General features: G+C 36.4%; 1 protein-coding gene across 8 annotated transcripts in view; it reads right to left on the bottom strand.

Moving 5' to 3' along the window:
* Positions 1-16,986, bottom strand: part of chd2 (chromodomain helicase DNA binding protein 2) — a 36,255-nt gene extending 19,269 nt beyond the window's left edge. For 2 of the 8 annotated variants that reach the window (XM_090225928.1, XM_090225753.1), the window contains exons 1-9: positions 16,839-16,986; positions 15,259-15,322; positions 15,035-15,094; positions 13,690-13,750; positions 8,635-8,746; positions 4,348-4,573; positions 3,705-3,791; positions 3,460-3,521; positions 1,035-1,157 (exon numbers count right to left, since the gene is read on the bottom strand). In XM_090225928.1, coding sequence (XP_090082054.1) covers positions 1,035-1,157; positions 3,460-3,521; positions 3,705-3,791; positions 4,348-4,573; positions 8,635-8,696 — 560 coding nt within the window. In that variant the 5' untranslated portion in view covers positions 8,697-8,746; positions 13,690-13,750; positions 15,035-15,094; positions 15,259-15,322; positions 16,839-16,986. Of the gene's footprint in view, positions 1-1,034; positions 1,158-3,459; positions 3,522-3,704; positions 3,792-4,347; positions 4,574-8,634; positions 8,747-9,072; positions 9,591-10,505; positions 10,827-13,689; positions 13,751-15,034; positions 15,095-15,258; positions 15,323-16,838 lie in introns of those variants that run through there. The other 6 variants (XM_090226005.1, XM_090225875.1, XM_090225804.1 and 3 more) reach the window with 5 other exon arrangements.
* Between the last annotated feature and the right edge of the window lie 639 nt (positions 16,987-17,625).

The raw sequence follows: 17,625 nt of genomic DNA on the forward strand, positions 1-17,625 counted from the left end.
TACTGAAGAGTAGCTTCCGTCTGGCCACTCTACGATAAAGGCCTGACTGGTAGAGTGCTGCTGAGATGGTTGTCCTTCTGGAAGGGTCTCCCATCTCCACAGAGGAACTCTGGAGCTCTGTCAGAGTGACCATCGGGTCCTTGGTAATCTCCCTGACCAAGGCCCTTCTCCCCCAATTGCACAGTTTGGCTGGGAGGTCAGCTCTTGGTGGTTCCAAACTTATTCCACTTAAGAATGATGGAGATCACTGTTCTGTCTTGGAGCTCAAGGGACAATTCCTTTGACCTTATGGTTTTGTTGTTGCTCTGATATGCACTGTCAACTGTGGGACCTTATATAGACAGGTGTGTGCCTTTCCAAATCATGTCCAATTAATTGAATTTACCACAGGTACAAACATCTCAAGGATGGATCAATGGGAACAGGATGCACCTGAGCTCAATTTCGAGTTTCATAGCAAAGGGTCTGAATACGAATGTACATATATTTTTAATACATTTCTAAAAAACAGTTTTTGCTTTGTCATTATTGGGTATTGTGTGTAGATTAGATTGCTGAGAATTGTTATTTATTTAATTAATTTTAGAACAGTAGCATAACAAAATGTGTAAAAAGTCAAGGGGTCTGAATACTTTCCAAAGGCACTGTAGCTGATAATGTTAGCAAGCCTTCATCAAAACATAATTTTGGTTGACTTTAGGATTTAACTGTTCTTTTTTTGGTCATCCTTCTGAGTCTAAATGCAAATATTCACTGCAATATAACAATATAGAATAGTATAATGCATATCATAGTTGATAAAACATATTAAATGCACAGTAATAAATAATACACAGAAGAACATTTTGAACAATTATCAGATTGGAATTGACCGATTTCATATTTTGTATGTGACTGAAGGCTAAAAAGAAACCCGGTCATACAGCACTTTCAAAGCCAAAAAAGCACTACAACAGCCAGTTTCTGATCACACACAATGGACATGAAAGTGGACAGATTAGCTGTCTGAAGGCCAGGCTTCACTACACCCTTACCTTCTAGCAGGAAGTCGTCTGGATCTAACTTTTTTCTCTTCCTGCTCACTGTCTGCACTGCTGGCATCCTCCTCCTCATCATCATCATCATCATCATCCGATTCATCACTTTTCCAGGTATTTCTTACAACACAGAAATACCACAAGTTCACCCTTTGGGTTTATTAATGCTCTACACCGGGCTTAGGGTGCTCTGGTTAGCAAGATTTGATCAGATAACTAAACATAAAGTAAAGTTCTGAAGACCACCTCAGTCTTGCTGTCTGAATCTCCTAATGAGCCACTTTAGACAAGCACAAACATCCACATATGCATGAAAATGGCAAGGACAGTATCCAGAAAATTATTGGAAAAAATAATGACAAATACAAACGCCACCGAATTGAAAGATCAAACCAAATATACAGTGCCTTGCGAAAGTATTCGTCCCCCTTGAACTTTGCGACCTTTTGCCACATTTCAAGCTTCAAACATAAAGATATAAAACTGTATTTTTTTGTGAAGAATCAACAACAAGTGGGACACAATCATGAAGTGGAACGACATTTATTGGATATTTCAAACTTTAACAAATCAAAAACTGAAAATTTGGCGTGCAAAATTATTCAGCCCCCTTAAGTTAATGCTTTGTAGCGCCACCTTTTGCTGCGATTACAGCTGTAAGTCGCTTGGGGTATGTCTCTATCAGTTTTGCACATTGAGAGACTGAAAGTTTTTCCCATTCCTCCTTGCAAAACAGCTCGAGCTCAGTGAGGTTGGATGGAAAGCGTTTGTGAACAGCAGTTTTCAGTTCTTTCCACAGATTCTCGATTGGATTCAGGTCTGGACTTTGACTTGGCCATTCTAACACCTGGATATGTTTATTTTTGAACCATTCCATTGTAGATTTTGCTTTATGTTTTGGATCATTGTCTTGTTGGAAGACAAATCTCCGTCCCAGTCTAAGGTCTTTTGCAGACTCCATCAGGTTTTCTTCCAGAATGGTCCTGTATTTGGCTCCATCTATCTTCCCATCAATTTTAACCATCTTCCCTGTCCCTGCTGAAGAAAAGCAGTCTCAAACCATGATGCTGTCACCACCATGTTTGACAGTGGGGATGGTGTGTTCAGGATGATGAGCTGTGTTGCTTTTATGCCAAACATAACGCTTTGCATTGTTGCCAAAAAGTTCAATTTTGGTTTCATCTGACCAGAGCACCTTCTTCCACATGTTTGGTGTGTCTCCCAGGTGGCTTGTGGCAAACTTTAAACAACACTTTTTATGGATATCTTTAAGAAATGGCTTTCTTCTTGCCACTCTTTCATAAAGGCCAGATTTGTGCAATATACGACTGATTGTTGTCCTATGGACAGAGTCTCCCACCTCAGCTGTAGATCTCTGCAGTTCATCCAGAGTGATCATGGGCCTCTTGGCTGCATCTCTGATCAGTCTTCTCCTTGTATGAGCTGAAAGTTTAGAGGGACGGCCAGGTCTTGGTAGATTTGCAGTGGTCTGATACTCCTTCCATTTCTATATTATCGCTTGCACAGTGCTCCTTGGGATGTTTAAATCTTGGGAAATCTTTTTGTATCCAAATCCGGCTTTAAACTTCTTCACAACAGTATCTCGGACCTGCCTGGTGTGTTCCTTGTTCTTCATGATGCTCTCTGCGCTTTTAACGGACCTCTGAGACTATCACAGTGCAGGTGCATTTATACGGAGACTTGATTACACACAGGTGGATTGTATTTATCATCATTAGTCATTTAGGTCAACATTGGATCATTCAGAGATCCTCACTGAACTTCTGGAGAGAGTTTGCTGCACTGAAAGTAAAGGGGCTGAATAATTTTGCACGCCCAATTTTTCAGTTTTTGATTTGTTAAAAAAGTTTGAAATATCCAATAAATGTCGTTCCACTTCATGATTGTGTTGTTGATTCTTGTTGATTCTTCACAAAAAAATACAGTTTTATATCTTTATGTTTGAAGCCTGAAATGTGGCAAAAGGTCGCAAAGTTCAAGGGGGCCGAATACTTTCGCAAGGCACTGTATGTCTTGCACTTACATCCAGACTGTCATGGGATACTATGGCTATATGTTCATGATATCAATCAAGAATGTGATCCAAGGTTATGGAAGAGTCTAATTGGACAGCAGAAAGTGCATTTTGGAAGCAAAAAAAAACATGGATTGCCAGTAATGCTACAGATAACGAATGTCATCTATGGCATTTGTCGGTTTAACTAACCCATTTACAATTGATTTGACAAGTAGACCTAAGTCATGATTCAAATGAGTTATTCTACACATAGCCCAACATTGAGCAGAATTTGGCACAACATAATAAATTCATCCCACGACATGATAGATTTAAGTGGATAAGAATCAAAAAAATCAAGAAAATAAAACTGAAAATTACAAATCTAATAATCTCAATACTCACTCTTTCTTCTTCTGTCGTGATGCTTTTCTTTTAGGACTTTCACCTTCGGAGTCACTGCTACCCTGCAAGTGTGTTGAAATTGATTACATCTCAATGAGAGATTAGGCTTTGCCATAAGGGGTTGCAGCTAAATTGACTGAGACACCAATAAATCCACACGACATACACTAGAAGTTTTTTGGGAGTTTTCTTTAAAGAATTTCCATTCAGCAGTATTTCAGTAGATTTCATGTTGCACTTCTTACCCCAGCTCCAATATTGAGACGAGCAGGTTCTTGTCTACTGCGATTTGATCGCCTGACCCCATAGACATCTGGATGCTCTTCCCACATCTGGAATCAAATACCAAATTGGATCATTGCATCCTTGCCATTTTCCGTCTCCAACCCAATTAAGACAGGACTCCGTTTCTAAATATGCAGTGTCCATGCATAAAAGCTGTTGTGTAACTGATGGCGCGATATATCCCAGAGCCGACTTGGTGAAAAATCTGTTGATGTGCCCTTGTGGGCACTTAACCCTAATTGCTTCTGAATCTGAACGGAATATGAAGACGCTCTATATAAGTGTCTGCTAAATGACTAAAATGTAAATACAGTACATGTCTTCTTCTGGCCTGGTATAGAAAATCTGATTTACAATCTAGAAACCATCAGGCAAATAATCATCAGGTAAATAATGGTATAACCAAATATGGGGAGTAGGATACCAAGTCTGTGGTATAACTATATGCATTCAACTGAAATGGGGCTTATATATATATATATATACATAGACCACAGACTTGGCATTGGGCTTCAATTTATTTCCAACGCTGCAACGGCCTTTCAGCCCTACATATTATAACTCAAGCAAACTAGTTTGCAGTACAGGCCTTGCTTTGTTTACCTTCTTCACATCTGACAGATTGTCTTTCTTTTTAACTGGTTGTCTGTCCTTGACCTCTGCCGAGGCCTGCTGGGATTCACTCTCAGACCCGGACTGGCTCCCAGATTCAGAAGAGCTGTTGGACTCTCCTGAGTGGTGCAATCTTCTCCTCTCCCTGCCGTGCTCACTCTCCGACTGACTCCCAGACTCCAACCCAGAGTGGTTCGATTCTTCTGAGGCCGAATTGCTATAGCATCAAAAATGTGGAATTTAAGTCTAAAATATTACCATATTTACTTAATATCATCCTTTTATAGTGCTGTACTTTCATTTGGTAAGCTATGCAAAGATTTCCCTTTTCAATAACAAGCCCATTTCATGAACAGTTTCTCCAATCTCCCACCTACTGTTGTCAAGCACTGATTTGGCTAAACAAATGAAGATCACTTTTTTATTCAAAATTGTACACACTTTATTATTCAAAATAGTACACAAGGTCCAAAGGAAATTTGACTTCCGCTTCATCCTAACACCTCTGAAAGACACACATACAGGTTGGAGGTTGGAGCAGGGGGCTGCCACACTGGGCACCCATGGAGCTGTTGTTGTGGGGTGTTGAGCACCTTGCTCAAGGACACAACAGCAGCCAATGTCATCTAGGATTTGTGTGTAGAAAGTTAAGAGGCTTATTTCACAAAGTACAAAAAGTTGGAGAATGTGTAACATGTTGTTTTCTAAGTGAATGGAGTTCATGTAGTACTGAAAAGACTACACACAAAATGCTAACGCCTTTAGGTGGAAAGGAAACATCATTACATCACCATAGTGTGCTCAGATTAACTTTGTCATAACAAGACCACTCTCCATGCCAATCCAATCATGTTATAACAGATCTTTAAAAATACTTCCATAACCACATGCAGGAGAAATTGCTGAAAACCACACAAGTGCTTCTCAATCAGGGATGTGTTTTATGTCCATACTATTATTGGTATGTTGAAAAATCTTAGCACGGTATTTAAAAGTTGCTCACACTAAAAATATCTTTGCATTCATTCAATTCCTAACATAGCCTACAAACTTTCACAAATAACCATTACTGTTTTAAAACAATAGAGGGCGCCAAATAAGTCCGATGGTTGCCAGTGCCACATCAGTACATACATAGGGCCAACAGTGACTCCACCAAACATGAAGCTCCTACTGAGATTCTATCCAACAACCAATTATAACATCTAGACCTGAAGTAATATTCACCTCAAGAGCACATCATATCATTTTGTTAATGCAAATATTAGGCTACATTTAACTAATGTATGTAAACAATGACAGAACCATGCCCTGATACATTCAAAACACTCCACATTTTTAGCAATCTAACCAAAAAATGCCATATTCATACTGTACTTTACCGTGAAAATGTTACATGCAACTAAAAAAAGATTAGAAGAAATGTCAACATTATTCAATTTAAATGGAATGTCTTTATTTAATGAAACCAGAACACATTAATCACTAACATGTATTTATTAAAACTGTAATTCTTACATAATAAACCCAGCAAATTACAAGAATGTAAACCTGTCTGTCTATGCCCCATACGAACAGAATGTGCAGTACCTTGAACAGACTATAGGGGGTACCCACATCCAGCATTATTTCATTTTCAAAATAGATCATATCCACAGTCAGCCTACCTTAAAATGGTTAAAACATGGAGAAGGCTGCTACAATAGAACAAAAACAATCATTTCATGTGTAGCCATGCTTTATTACCTATGTGTAGTCACTTATGACAGTATTTATGCATATAACTAGAGCTATTCTATTAGTACATAATATTTCATTTGAAAATATACATCTAACTATAGAAAATCTAACTGATTAAATGTTTATATAACCATTCAGATAAGAAAGATTTGTTATTGTGATATCAAAAGCTAATGAACTGTGATAAAGTTATTGTAATTTATTGACCAGTCAGTCACCCAGTGACAAACGCTCAAACCCCCATGAGCAAGTGACTCCCTTCATTGAATGTGAAGTTAGACATAGGCGGGACAAAAAACTGAAGTAAATGATTACAGGCTGGTGGGTTGCTAGGTGAGGAATGAGCCAATCACAGCTCCAAAAAAAAGCCTATGACCTTTGAAACACTTCCTGTTCCCCTTTCCTGTAGTTCTATGCACACTTAATACAGAAAGTACAAAACAAGAGCCATTTTGTGAATTAAAAGTGGACTCCACTTCATGCCCTGTATTTCAAAATAATATTTATTGAAGGGATCTGCTCTCCCAGTGTCTTTTGCTTACATGTGCTTGAAAAGTAGTCCTCTATCAGGACGAGAGCAGTCAAAAGTGTGGTAGAGGATTAGTATTTTGAGGGACAGACTTCGGATAAAATGTGCATGGTTATTAAAATGGCTGCCAACAGGATAGCAAATGCACTACACAGCCTTTAATTGTTTGACAACGTCTTCATGCCATGTATGTGACCCATTATCAGTTGAATTAAGGGCTATGGGCAGTTAAGCTGAAACATTTGCATGGATTGACAATCTAAAACCAATGCAATACTTCTCTCTTGAAGACAATCCCAAAAAGGCCTGTAGTTGTAGTAGTCATGTAGGCCTATGGTAAGAAATGTAAGCCATGTAATAGGTGACAACATGTTGGCCCCATCAGGCTTTAATTACGATATCCAGTCACCAATTATACATAGGCCGACATAAGACAGTTAATTCCATGACTGAATTCTAAAACTATCAGAGATGTAAGCAATGTGCACTTACCATCCCCGATAGAATGAAATGATTTCACTGATGGATAAGCAGATATTATGTTCCACTCAAGATTACCATGATTTTGCAAGCAAGAATGGTTATTTGACACAAGTATGCCTCAAAATAACCTGTGCACATGTATAACTTTTTATTGATTATAATAAATTACATTGTTTTGTGTTCAAACGCAAACAGATAATACATTTCAATCATTTGAATCCCAACTTTTGTATTATTTTACAAATAAAAGTATAATCTAATAGCTCAAGTTGTTGAGACCATGAAAACATCTGCAATACATGACATTTACCATCCTGGCACTTAGCTAGTAGCCTATTCCTTGGTTTCAGAATATAAGCCCCTCTTGGTCACAAATATAGGCACAGCTGAATAAAGGGCTACTGTGCATTGAGGACATCACTCAATTGAATCAGCTGTCCTATCAAATCCGAAAATACAGCCTAATAGAAAAGCCTAATCTAGAACTTTTGAGTGAACACCAAATCTGTGCAAAATGTAGTATGTCAATGGTTAGTCTGATTTGTGTACCAGTGAAGAGCACTTCAGAAAGAGCTACATCAATGCCAATAACCCCTCAAATTGTTCTCTGAATGACATCAGAATGCATACTTTTTCAGTATATACACACCTTAATTAATAACTTTTTCAAATGGCTATCCATAAAACATGTCAAAGTTAAATACATTTACAAGAGGACTGACTACCAGTGAAGCCGTTTTCAAATAGGCCTACAATAATAGAGGCTCCCTTTCTTATGGACAGAAGCCTGTAACAAATGAAGGAGTAACTGAAGACAAAATATCCAGGAGGTAAATAGATCTACAACAGCCTAAATAGAAACTAAAATCTAGTGAACATTCAGTCGTGATTGACTGTATGGCCTACTATATATTTAACAGTTCTCATTCAAATACTACACACTTTATAATTTAGGCTACCCACATTTAAGCTTACTAAAAACCAATGTTGTCAACTGTTTCAAATGATGACAAATGCGTCTTTAAACTTACCTACATAGTTGCCAATGCAGAAAACAAGTTGAATAGAGCCTACTGGATATTTATTTAAATACTTCCCTTCAGCCACACATGCTGTTAACATGAGTAAATTAGAGTTCTAAAACGTTTGAAAAAAGAATACGCGTTGCATGTTCAAATGGTGCAATGCAGTGTCGACTAATATGACAAGGTCATATCACATAGTAACGATGGAACAACAAACATTGAAATCATGTATTTGTTCTTGGGAAAAAAGCCAATTAAACTTATTCTAGGTTGTATACATGTGGGTAAAGATGAAATAACATGGGCCTGAAAGTTCAGTCTTTAGTGTAACAAAATGCTAGCAAAATTAGGGTGTGGCTATTAAACAAGACCAAGGTCATTGGTTTGAAACTGGTACAAATCGTTAAAACTATGTAGCAAATGTGTCCACAGGCGATCAACCATGCTTGTCAAGGTAAACAATGAAAACAGATGTCTAAAAAGTTAAATAGATGATCGTACCTTGATGCATTGCTTTGAGTCGAACCTTCATCTTCTTGCTTTTTATTCTTATTCTTCATCATAGTTTTATCTTGAAAACGTTGGATTTGATGGTCTTATGTGCTGGTATTTGCTGTCAAAAGTTAGAAGAGTGATGAACTATCATAAAAGTCCCATAAGATAGTGTTTCTCAGAGGACAGTAAAATCCTTGACGTTACGAAATAAGACAACGTTGTGTCAGGCGTTTAAATTGGACATATATTAATATATAAATTATCGATGGATAAATGACAACTGATGACATCCTGTAATTAAAAAGCCAAGTGTTGAGAATTACAATTAGATCCACCGACCGAGCCACATGCACTAATTCTAACTGCGTCATCAGACAAAGGACGACCAAAATGTGATAAATAAAAATTAAATCGATTGTAGGCATTATAAAAATGTAAACATACCTATTCCATGTACAGTAAGGTATAATGAAGTATTAGATTCACATCCGCAAAATAGGCTATAGACTATATAATACTCATTACCCCCAAAAAAAGGTATATATAAAAAAAAGGTTGAATGAAAATAAACATTAGGGGAAAAGACATTAATAGGATATTGAAGCGTCAACACAAGTGATCGTGAGACGAAAGGCTAGAGCTCTTCACAGAGCACACGAAAAATGGAGGCGCGCCATGGCTGCCAGACCTAGGCAGAGAAGACAACGACTCGCGCATACACTCAGTAAAACCGATATACACGACGAAAAACTAATAAAAGCAGTAAACCTAATCTACTGTTCACTATAGTACTAGTTTTTATTTTAAATAAAAAAAATATTCATAGAGCGGCATATTCCAGCTTGATTTCATGAAAAAGAAAAAGGGCTGACGAAAGCCCAATGAATTGTTCCCCTTCCCAAAGCTCATCCGCCATCTAGAGCTCCTTCCTAGCTCTGAAAGCTTTGCCTTTGATTGACGTTATTTCCATTTACCCCACACTCAGGTGATGTCCCAAAGTCCCACCCCCTTTATTTTGTATAAAAACGGCAAACCTATATTACATTTTTATTTCATAAAAAGTTGCATCACTTCAAGAGGATAGCCTTTGCCAAAGTCATATCCATATATATTATTTATCAATAAGGGTAATATTTGTACAAAAAGAATTAAACACTAAGACCCATCACTTCCTGCTCAGACAGGAAGTATGACTTCAGGAGCCATTTTAGAGGCAGAGCCTTGGCCACCATTTCAGTTTTTGCCAAAAGCTGTTTCAACTGTGTATTATGTAGAGCTATGTAGAAATGCAGAGTATTACTGTATAGATTAGCCAGCCCCTTCATTCACCATGGAATGCGTTGATCACTAGAAGCCATACCCTTTCATTTGACTTAAATTTAAAAATAAATGTTTGCGCCAATTACGAGTCGGATTGTGAATACATTACAGTCCTACAAAAGTGTAGGAAGTAATAAACTAGTCAATTAAATTAACCCGGGATATAAATAGTTTTAAAAAGTTGCTACATTGTTAAGTATTGCTCGAGACAAGTAGCGTAAACACTTGAGCAAAAAAACTTTTGCGTAATAGGTGTAAAAGTTCACAAAATAAAAAGTAGTGAAAAGTATTACTTGCGTTTACCCTCCAATTCTCCAGATCTTATTTAAAGTTAGTGGGCCTAATTTAGCTAGCACTAAATGTCAATTTAGATTGTACAAGGCAAACGTATCATACCTTCCAGTAAACAGGAGTAAATCGGAAGCCCAAGAAAATACCAGAAACTGGATTACATTTGAGTAAAATTGATTCAGCTGGAGAGAATTTTCACATTTAGCGAAAAGACAAGTCCTGTAACATTCTTGGGTAGCATATTGATCAATGAAAGAAAGTCAGAATAGTGAAAATTGCAATGTTTTATTTAACATAAATAACATCCTATTAGGAAATCACAGAAGTAGAAAAAGTAGTGTAACTGAACCCAGTAAAGGAAACCATTACAATATTCAAACAATTGAGTCCAAAGAATTGCCAGCACATCCAAAGCACAAGAGTCCATGTCAAAGTTTGATGTAATTCCAATTGATGCATCTTATCCAGTAAAATAAAATCCTGAAAAATCCAGTCAGCTTTTCAAAAATCCAATTAGCTCCCAAATCAACGCCGCCATCTTGATGACAAAGCAGCTGTCTCCACTTCAATGTCCAGTAGAATGGGGTCTTTAATGGAATTAAGAAAAAGAAAATGAGTCGAAAGCCCCAATTACATTTAATTAAGACCTCACTTTTGTCCTATCCCATCAATTGGAATTTGCCTGCGAAAAGAGCTTCAACAACACCACAAAAGATTCCGATTCCAATGCTCAATAGCTAGCTGAAAGTCGAGTTGGTAATGAAACCCAAAGTTAAAATGTCTGTATCATAGCAGTATGCAGTGACAAATATCGCAATTAAAATAAATCCCCCAAAATCCAGAATGTTTATATAAAGAGCATTAAGGGCTGAATGCTTACTAACCATACACATGTGTAATATGCAGACAGATTGGACAAAATGTGAATATAATTTGAAGATTCAGCCCTATTCACCCCAAATGACCTTGTGCCCATGATTTTCAAATATAAACGTTAGACAATTATGTTAATATTTTTGGGGGATGGAATACTAAAAGTAATGCAAGTCAGCTGTTCAAATTTCCACAAAAGCAATAATTTAAAACCTTTAGAAATCTATGATTCTCACGAGTGTTTTAACGATAAATCTAAAGTCAAATATTATTACGCTTCGTTCACCTGAAGTAGGAAACTCAAAACTACCAGAACGGGGAAACATTAGGAGTACGACTATTTCATACTTGGGCGCTCGTTATGATTGGTTTTGGATGTCGGAAACTCGTAATTACGTAAATTCTGGGAGCTTTCCGGGGGGTATCCCAGTTCCAAATTTCCGATGATTCCGAGAGCACATGAACACAGCATTATGCAATTTAATAGCAAGCATTCAACAAATTTTACAGCTGAATAATTTGAAAACAACAAAGACAAAACAGGAAATACAGGTGAAAGCTAAGCAAATGGAATGTTACAAAATGTCTGTTAATCATTACAGATCAGTATAATTTATCATTTTAGCATGGATAATGTAAAGTCGTTATTTATATCTGACAAATCAAAATCGTTCATACAACCCATGGCTGGTGATCTACTTTTGGGATTATACAATGTTCATTAGAATAGATAGACAATAAATTGGTGACATTAATTTGATTTATTATTATTTTACTGTCAAGCTAGGCTAAACTACTTCAACTGCCCACTAGGGGGTTCACAGGAATCAAATTGAGCACACGCTGGCATGAGTTAATCTCATAATCCACTTTTGGCCAACTGATATTGATGAACTATTAGTTGTATCTAAACTACTGCTCCTTTATTTGTAACGAAACACAAAATTCCCAACAATAGTAATCATGCATGGAGTTAAACTGCACAAAATATGCTAAATGTGCTTCCTCTGCATGCACCCGGCCTCAAACTTCCACACATGACCAGCAGAGATTCACCAAGGAAGAGAGGAAATCACAAAAATAATTTTAATAAGAACGAGAATAATAAAAAGAGTTCTTAAAATCTATTTACGCATTCACTTAAGCCAAGAAAAACATAGAGGCAGGTTCCGACCGAAGATGTCAGTTCATGACCAACAAGTGAAAACAAAGTGAAGATTTTCGGAGGATCTTGCCAAGAAAACTGAATTATTACGAGAAACCATCTCATATTCAAAGTACAAGGAAATATCCATTGGGCCTTTAGTTTGAAGTTATAATTTAGTGGACATGCAAATAAATCATTAGTAGAGGTGGGTTGGGTCTAATTAATACAGGATTATTTCGCATCTCACCTTTTTACTGAAGAAAAAAAGACAACATGGCCTAACTGTGATCGTTTGACTTTAAGAAAAGTGAAATTCCTCCCGAATAAAGCAGAAAATACTGAATCATAATGGTAGTAGTAGGTAGGTGACTTTATTATCCCAGCTAGGAAATAGGTAGAATAGCATAATGCAGTAGTCTATGTATTATGTCAGAATACACTGACTAAGTGAAAAAAGGAGCTTCAATCTATTACATTTCAAAATAAAGCTGATAACAAAAAAAAAGAGGGGGGAAAAAATACTGGGGGATAAATTTGGGCAGTTGTGAATAATTGGGCCACAGGCAAGAGAAGAATCACGGAATATTTGAAAGTTATTTAAGCATCAGGAGTTATCAACAATGAATGGCAACTTCTAGCTTCTAGGAGAAGCATGAGCATATTTGAAGTAAAGATTTAAAGGGCGAGTCCTTTACGCATCATACGCTAGCGTACCTAAAGACTTCGTCATTGCGCTTACGCTAGTTAGCATTGGCTGGCGAAACTAGCTCCAAACTTCCTTCATACTTCACACAGAGACATAAAAATAGTATCCACAAGTTCATTGGACGGGGTAAGTAGAAAAACAGAATCTCGCAATATCCCTTTAAATCATTGTTATAAAATAGGATGCCCTTGTAACAGGGCTTCATTACCAAATTAAGAGATTAGTAACTTTAAACTGATTTAGCTTAATTTGAAGTGTCTGTTCAGTGGCATGTAACAATGTGTGATATAATTATAGCTTTCACCATGCAGCAAAAAACAACAAAAGGGTAAACTTTCACTGGAATATACATATTTTAATAACACTACAAGAAGAGGTAGAAATGTCATGGTGGTAGATCTGTTGATCTCAATTGGTTAAAATCAGTTTTCCAAATTATACCACATCACTGGGAATCCTACTCCCGTTACCAATAAATAGCCCAGCTCTGGATTGTTATGGATGTTAAAGATCAAGTGCTATGTTTAAGGCCCTGTGTTTTGGGCAAACATGACATGCCTGGATTTGAACTTTTATGTAGAAGTTATGTTACTTCAATGTTATTAAACATAACTTAATGTTTTTCTAAGGAATTGATTTAGTACAGAGCATTAACATTACATTTACAGCAGACATTTTAAGAAACATTCCATTTGTTACAGCACACAACACAGACTAGACTTACATAGCTGTCTTCTTACTTCATGGGGAGGGAATGGAACAGGCAGTCAGTCCATGTCTTGATTCTGTAAGGGATAAGATGAGAAATTAGGTGACCATCAAATACACCAGACCACAAGTTGTGAATACTCACTCATACTGGCCAAATATTACAAAATGTGGTCTCTCGGAATGGAGTTCCTCATCTAGGCTTTTACTTGAATACCGTTTTTGCAAACCAAAATTCAAGTTCCCAAAAATGTGATCTCTCAAGTGATCAGGTTTCCTAGTGCTATGCGTAATGCTCAGTTCAAGTAGTGCAGAATTATTTTTAAAAAAAACATGGGTTCCTGACTTTAGATTTTTTTATGACCCCCCCAAGAGGACATTACAAAATTCTGCAACCCTAGTCTACGAGTTGTGACATTATATTACAGACCTTTCACCTTTTCAACCAAACAAATCATTTACAGATTTTCATCAAACATGTGTGTGTATTATCAATTATGATAACCATGCTTCATATTAACAGAATACAACATGGCATCTTCTTGATTAGTAATATTGCCAACTTGACCAATTTAGCAAGCTAGCTAGCTAACGTATTAACAACTTTAGTTAGCTTATTAGTATTACTTACTATATTAACTCATCTCATTCAACCAGAAACATTCTAACTGATAAAGAACCTGAACAGACTTAAGCCATATAGCAACTTCAACACAAGGATAATACTACTTTTAGGATAACGATCATACATTTAAGACCTAGGCAAGATTGAGTTGAGCCAAATTAATAGGCATATTATTAAAAGCACTTTAATTTCCGATGTCCTTTACTTGTCTGAGATCATTTCTTTACTTACCCATTGGCTAGCTAGCCATTTTTTTCGTACTAATGTACAAATGTCAGTTAGTTCTCCCAAAGAGGATAAATAGCATTTTTTACAAGCACTTAACAGAGACCTTAGCAGAGAATCAAATTCTAAAAATAAGTCTAACCAAAAATGTGAAGATTTGAAGCAGCATCAAGGTAGCAATAAGAGCTAACTTTAATAGTGAATAATATTGCCCTCTTGTGGTCTTAACAATCATAACACTGCTCACAAGTGTGTTCAGCGATTTTTTTTTTTACGTATTTATTCATTTTAAGAAATTTCCCTATTTACTCTCCTTTTCAGATATTGAATGGGCACAGACTAAATAAATGCCAAGTAAGTACACAATGCAAATGTTACAATGTAGTGTTAGGATACACTATAACACACACCCATATAATATTTTACATGGAATAGATGTTATTCAAAATGTGTTGTTTTCAGGTTCTATCTTCTTCCCGTCTTTAATTAAAAGCGAACACTTTATACTTACAAGCCATGATTACTCCGATCCCCCTAGTCATCGATTTGGTGGGCCACCCAGATAACAAACCTTCAAAAGTACAAATACAAAAGTGAAAACAGGCAAACAGCACAACCTATTGGTCAGTCTAATATAGCAGTCAGGAGAAACGTACTTGCTAAATTAAACATACGCACTGTTAATAATTAATAGTCATAAAATGCCATCACAAGCTCAGTTTTTCACAAACCTACCATTTTCCAAGTATCAAAACTTCAGTATTCTTCTTTACCCTCATTTTTCAAACTTCAATGGTTCCTGAAAAAAAGAAATATACATGTTAGATTATGGTGATTATGTCACAAAATCTGGCAGAATGCCATACATTGTCTGATACAAGAGATTCTATACATCTGTACAGAATTTCATATTCGAAATGTTACTACAAATACTAGAGGCAACCATATACTCGATCAACTAATATCTACCCATAATTAATTTGTGATTAATTTGCAGAAGGCAACTTATAACCATTTACACTTTGAATACATGCATGTCCAAAAATACTATACTTTCAACTTGAAATATGCGTTGTGGCCATTTATCCAACGATTTTTGTATCAAAATTAGTAAGAATTGTTCATGGAACACAAAGATTAAACCAGCAACCAATTTATGACCACAATATAGCAGCTGGTCAATGATACCTTATTTAAATATAGTGTCCCTAAACATGGAAATCTTGAGACTTGGCTGAATCAATATCTCAGCCCCAGGGACTTTTATATTAAGCTTTAATAAAGATGATAACACAGCATCAACTTGATTACATTAAATATCTATGGAAAAAAATCTCATCCTCACTGTATGGACATATTTCAATAACCTGATCAGGATAGCATTAAGTAGCTTTTGTGTCTTGGAAAAGGGTGTATTTCTTAATAATTCCTCTATGAAATGTGATCAAGTGAATCGTTCTGTATTTGTGAAGTGTGAAAAACCTACTCCCATAACTACTAAAATAATAACCCAAAAAATATTTACAGAATTATTTCTGAGACTTTTATTTCCATTCTGTAACACAAAGAGTTAAAAGCCAACACCCTATTTACAATTTTTTGAAAAATAGCTTCATATATGCTCCTCAAGACGTTGCAGTTTCATTTGAACATACAACTTGTGTTATGTGTAAAGAAAAAGCACCATTATCGAACATGTTTAACTTCAAATTTAATTGAATAATTTTAACTACTGTTAAAATTAGCTGAAATATTAAGTTAGCCAGAACTATACCTGTCTGGAATGTTTTCCAGCATGTAACACCTAAACCTGGCAATAAAGCCTTTTCTAACAGATATATTTTTTTTGTATGGAAAAACATCGAAATGCACTATATAATAGAACTCACAATATAAAGCTTCATACTTTCATCTTACTCTCAACCCACTTAAAATAACATTGTTAAGGTGTAACGTTACTCAATTTAGTTAATTATCTGTCAATTTCAGACAAGGGCATTTGCCCTTTCAAGGACAAAGCACATTTTAAATGCGTAGGTTCTAGAACTCGAAAGTGTACCCAATAATAATGTTACTTTGTATTTGACTTAAATTAACGCAACACATTTTTTCATTCTCCTATTCATCCCACGAATTAGAATTTCAACCCACACGAACATTAGGTCCGAATTTTTTATTTGTATAATTCTTAACAGGGAACACACCATGGCCATTTTTACAACAGACCTTAGAACCCTCGCTCTTTCCACCATATTGCCACATCTTCTAAACGCGCCTTTATAGGGGAAAACTGTTTTTGTTTTTTAGTTTCTTACCCACATGTGAGACGGGCGCTATCCCCCGTCTTCTACCTGCGCGACCGCCGCATTTCTCGCAGATTTTCGTCATTTTATCGGGATCTTCACCCTGACAGTTCTGCGTCTCTGCCATTCTGTGCTGGATGCTGGTCTCTTCCGTCTGTCCTTCCCACTGGGTCTGCATGAACTGTTATCCTATTCAATAGCTCTGCCCCCTCTTTTTCAACGTAAGCGTACACAACTTCCTCTGAAACACACCAGCATCCTGGGTAGCAAGCAGAGCCTCTACTCTAATGGTTTAGATAATTACTATAAAGCGATTTATTGAGGAAAATATGCAACATTGTGGCTCTACATGTATTTTATACACTTGTCTGAAATGTATCAAATGTTAAAACTAGGAGATACATTGTGGCAACATTTCCCTCGTTTTGTCCAAAGATCTATGCTCAAAGGTTTACTGTCTGTTTTGCAATTAATGTTTGTTCTTCTTAAGAAATGTTTTGTGTTTATGAGGCAAGATGTATAAACCAACTTCATTGTTGAAATAGTTTAGTTTTGAACATTAAACAATGCTGAAGTTGTGTTTTACTACCTCCTGTCCTGTATTTCAGTACACTTATTTCATCACGTGTTGCATAGCTAAAGGCTATTCAATTAAATAACTACAGAACACAGTAGATATGTCAAAATATACCAGTGTCAAACTAATATAGACTACCACATTTGTAATTGTTTGCCTATGATATGTAATTGCTTGTATTGATAATTTCTATTAATATTACAAATAATATGCATTGACCAT

The sequence above is a fragment of the Oncorhynchus mykiss genome, chromosome 1, assembly GCF_057628025.1.
Source record: "Oncorhynchus mykiss isolate SJ-2025 chromosome 1, ASM5762802v1, whole genome shotgun sequence".
Classification (NCBI taxonomy): Eukaryota; Metazoa; Chordata; class Actinopteri; order Salmoniformes; family Salmonidae; genus Oncorhynchus; species Oncorhynchus mykiss.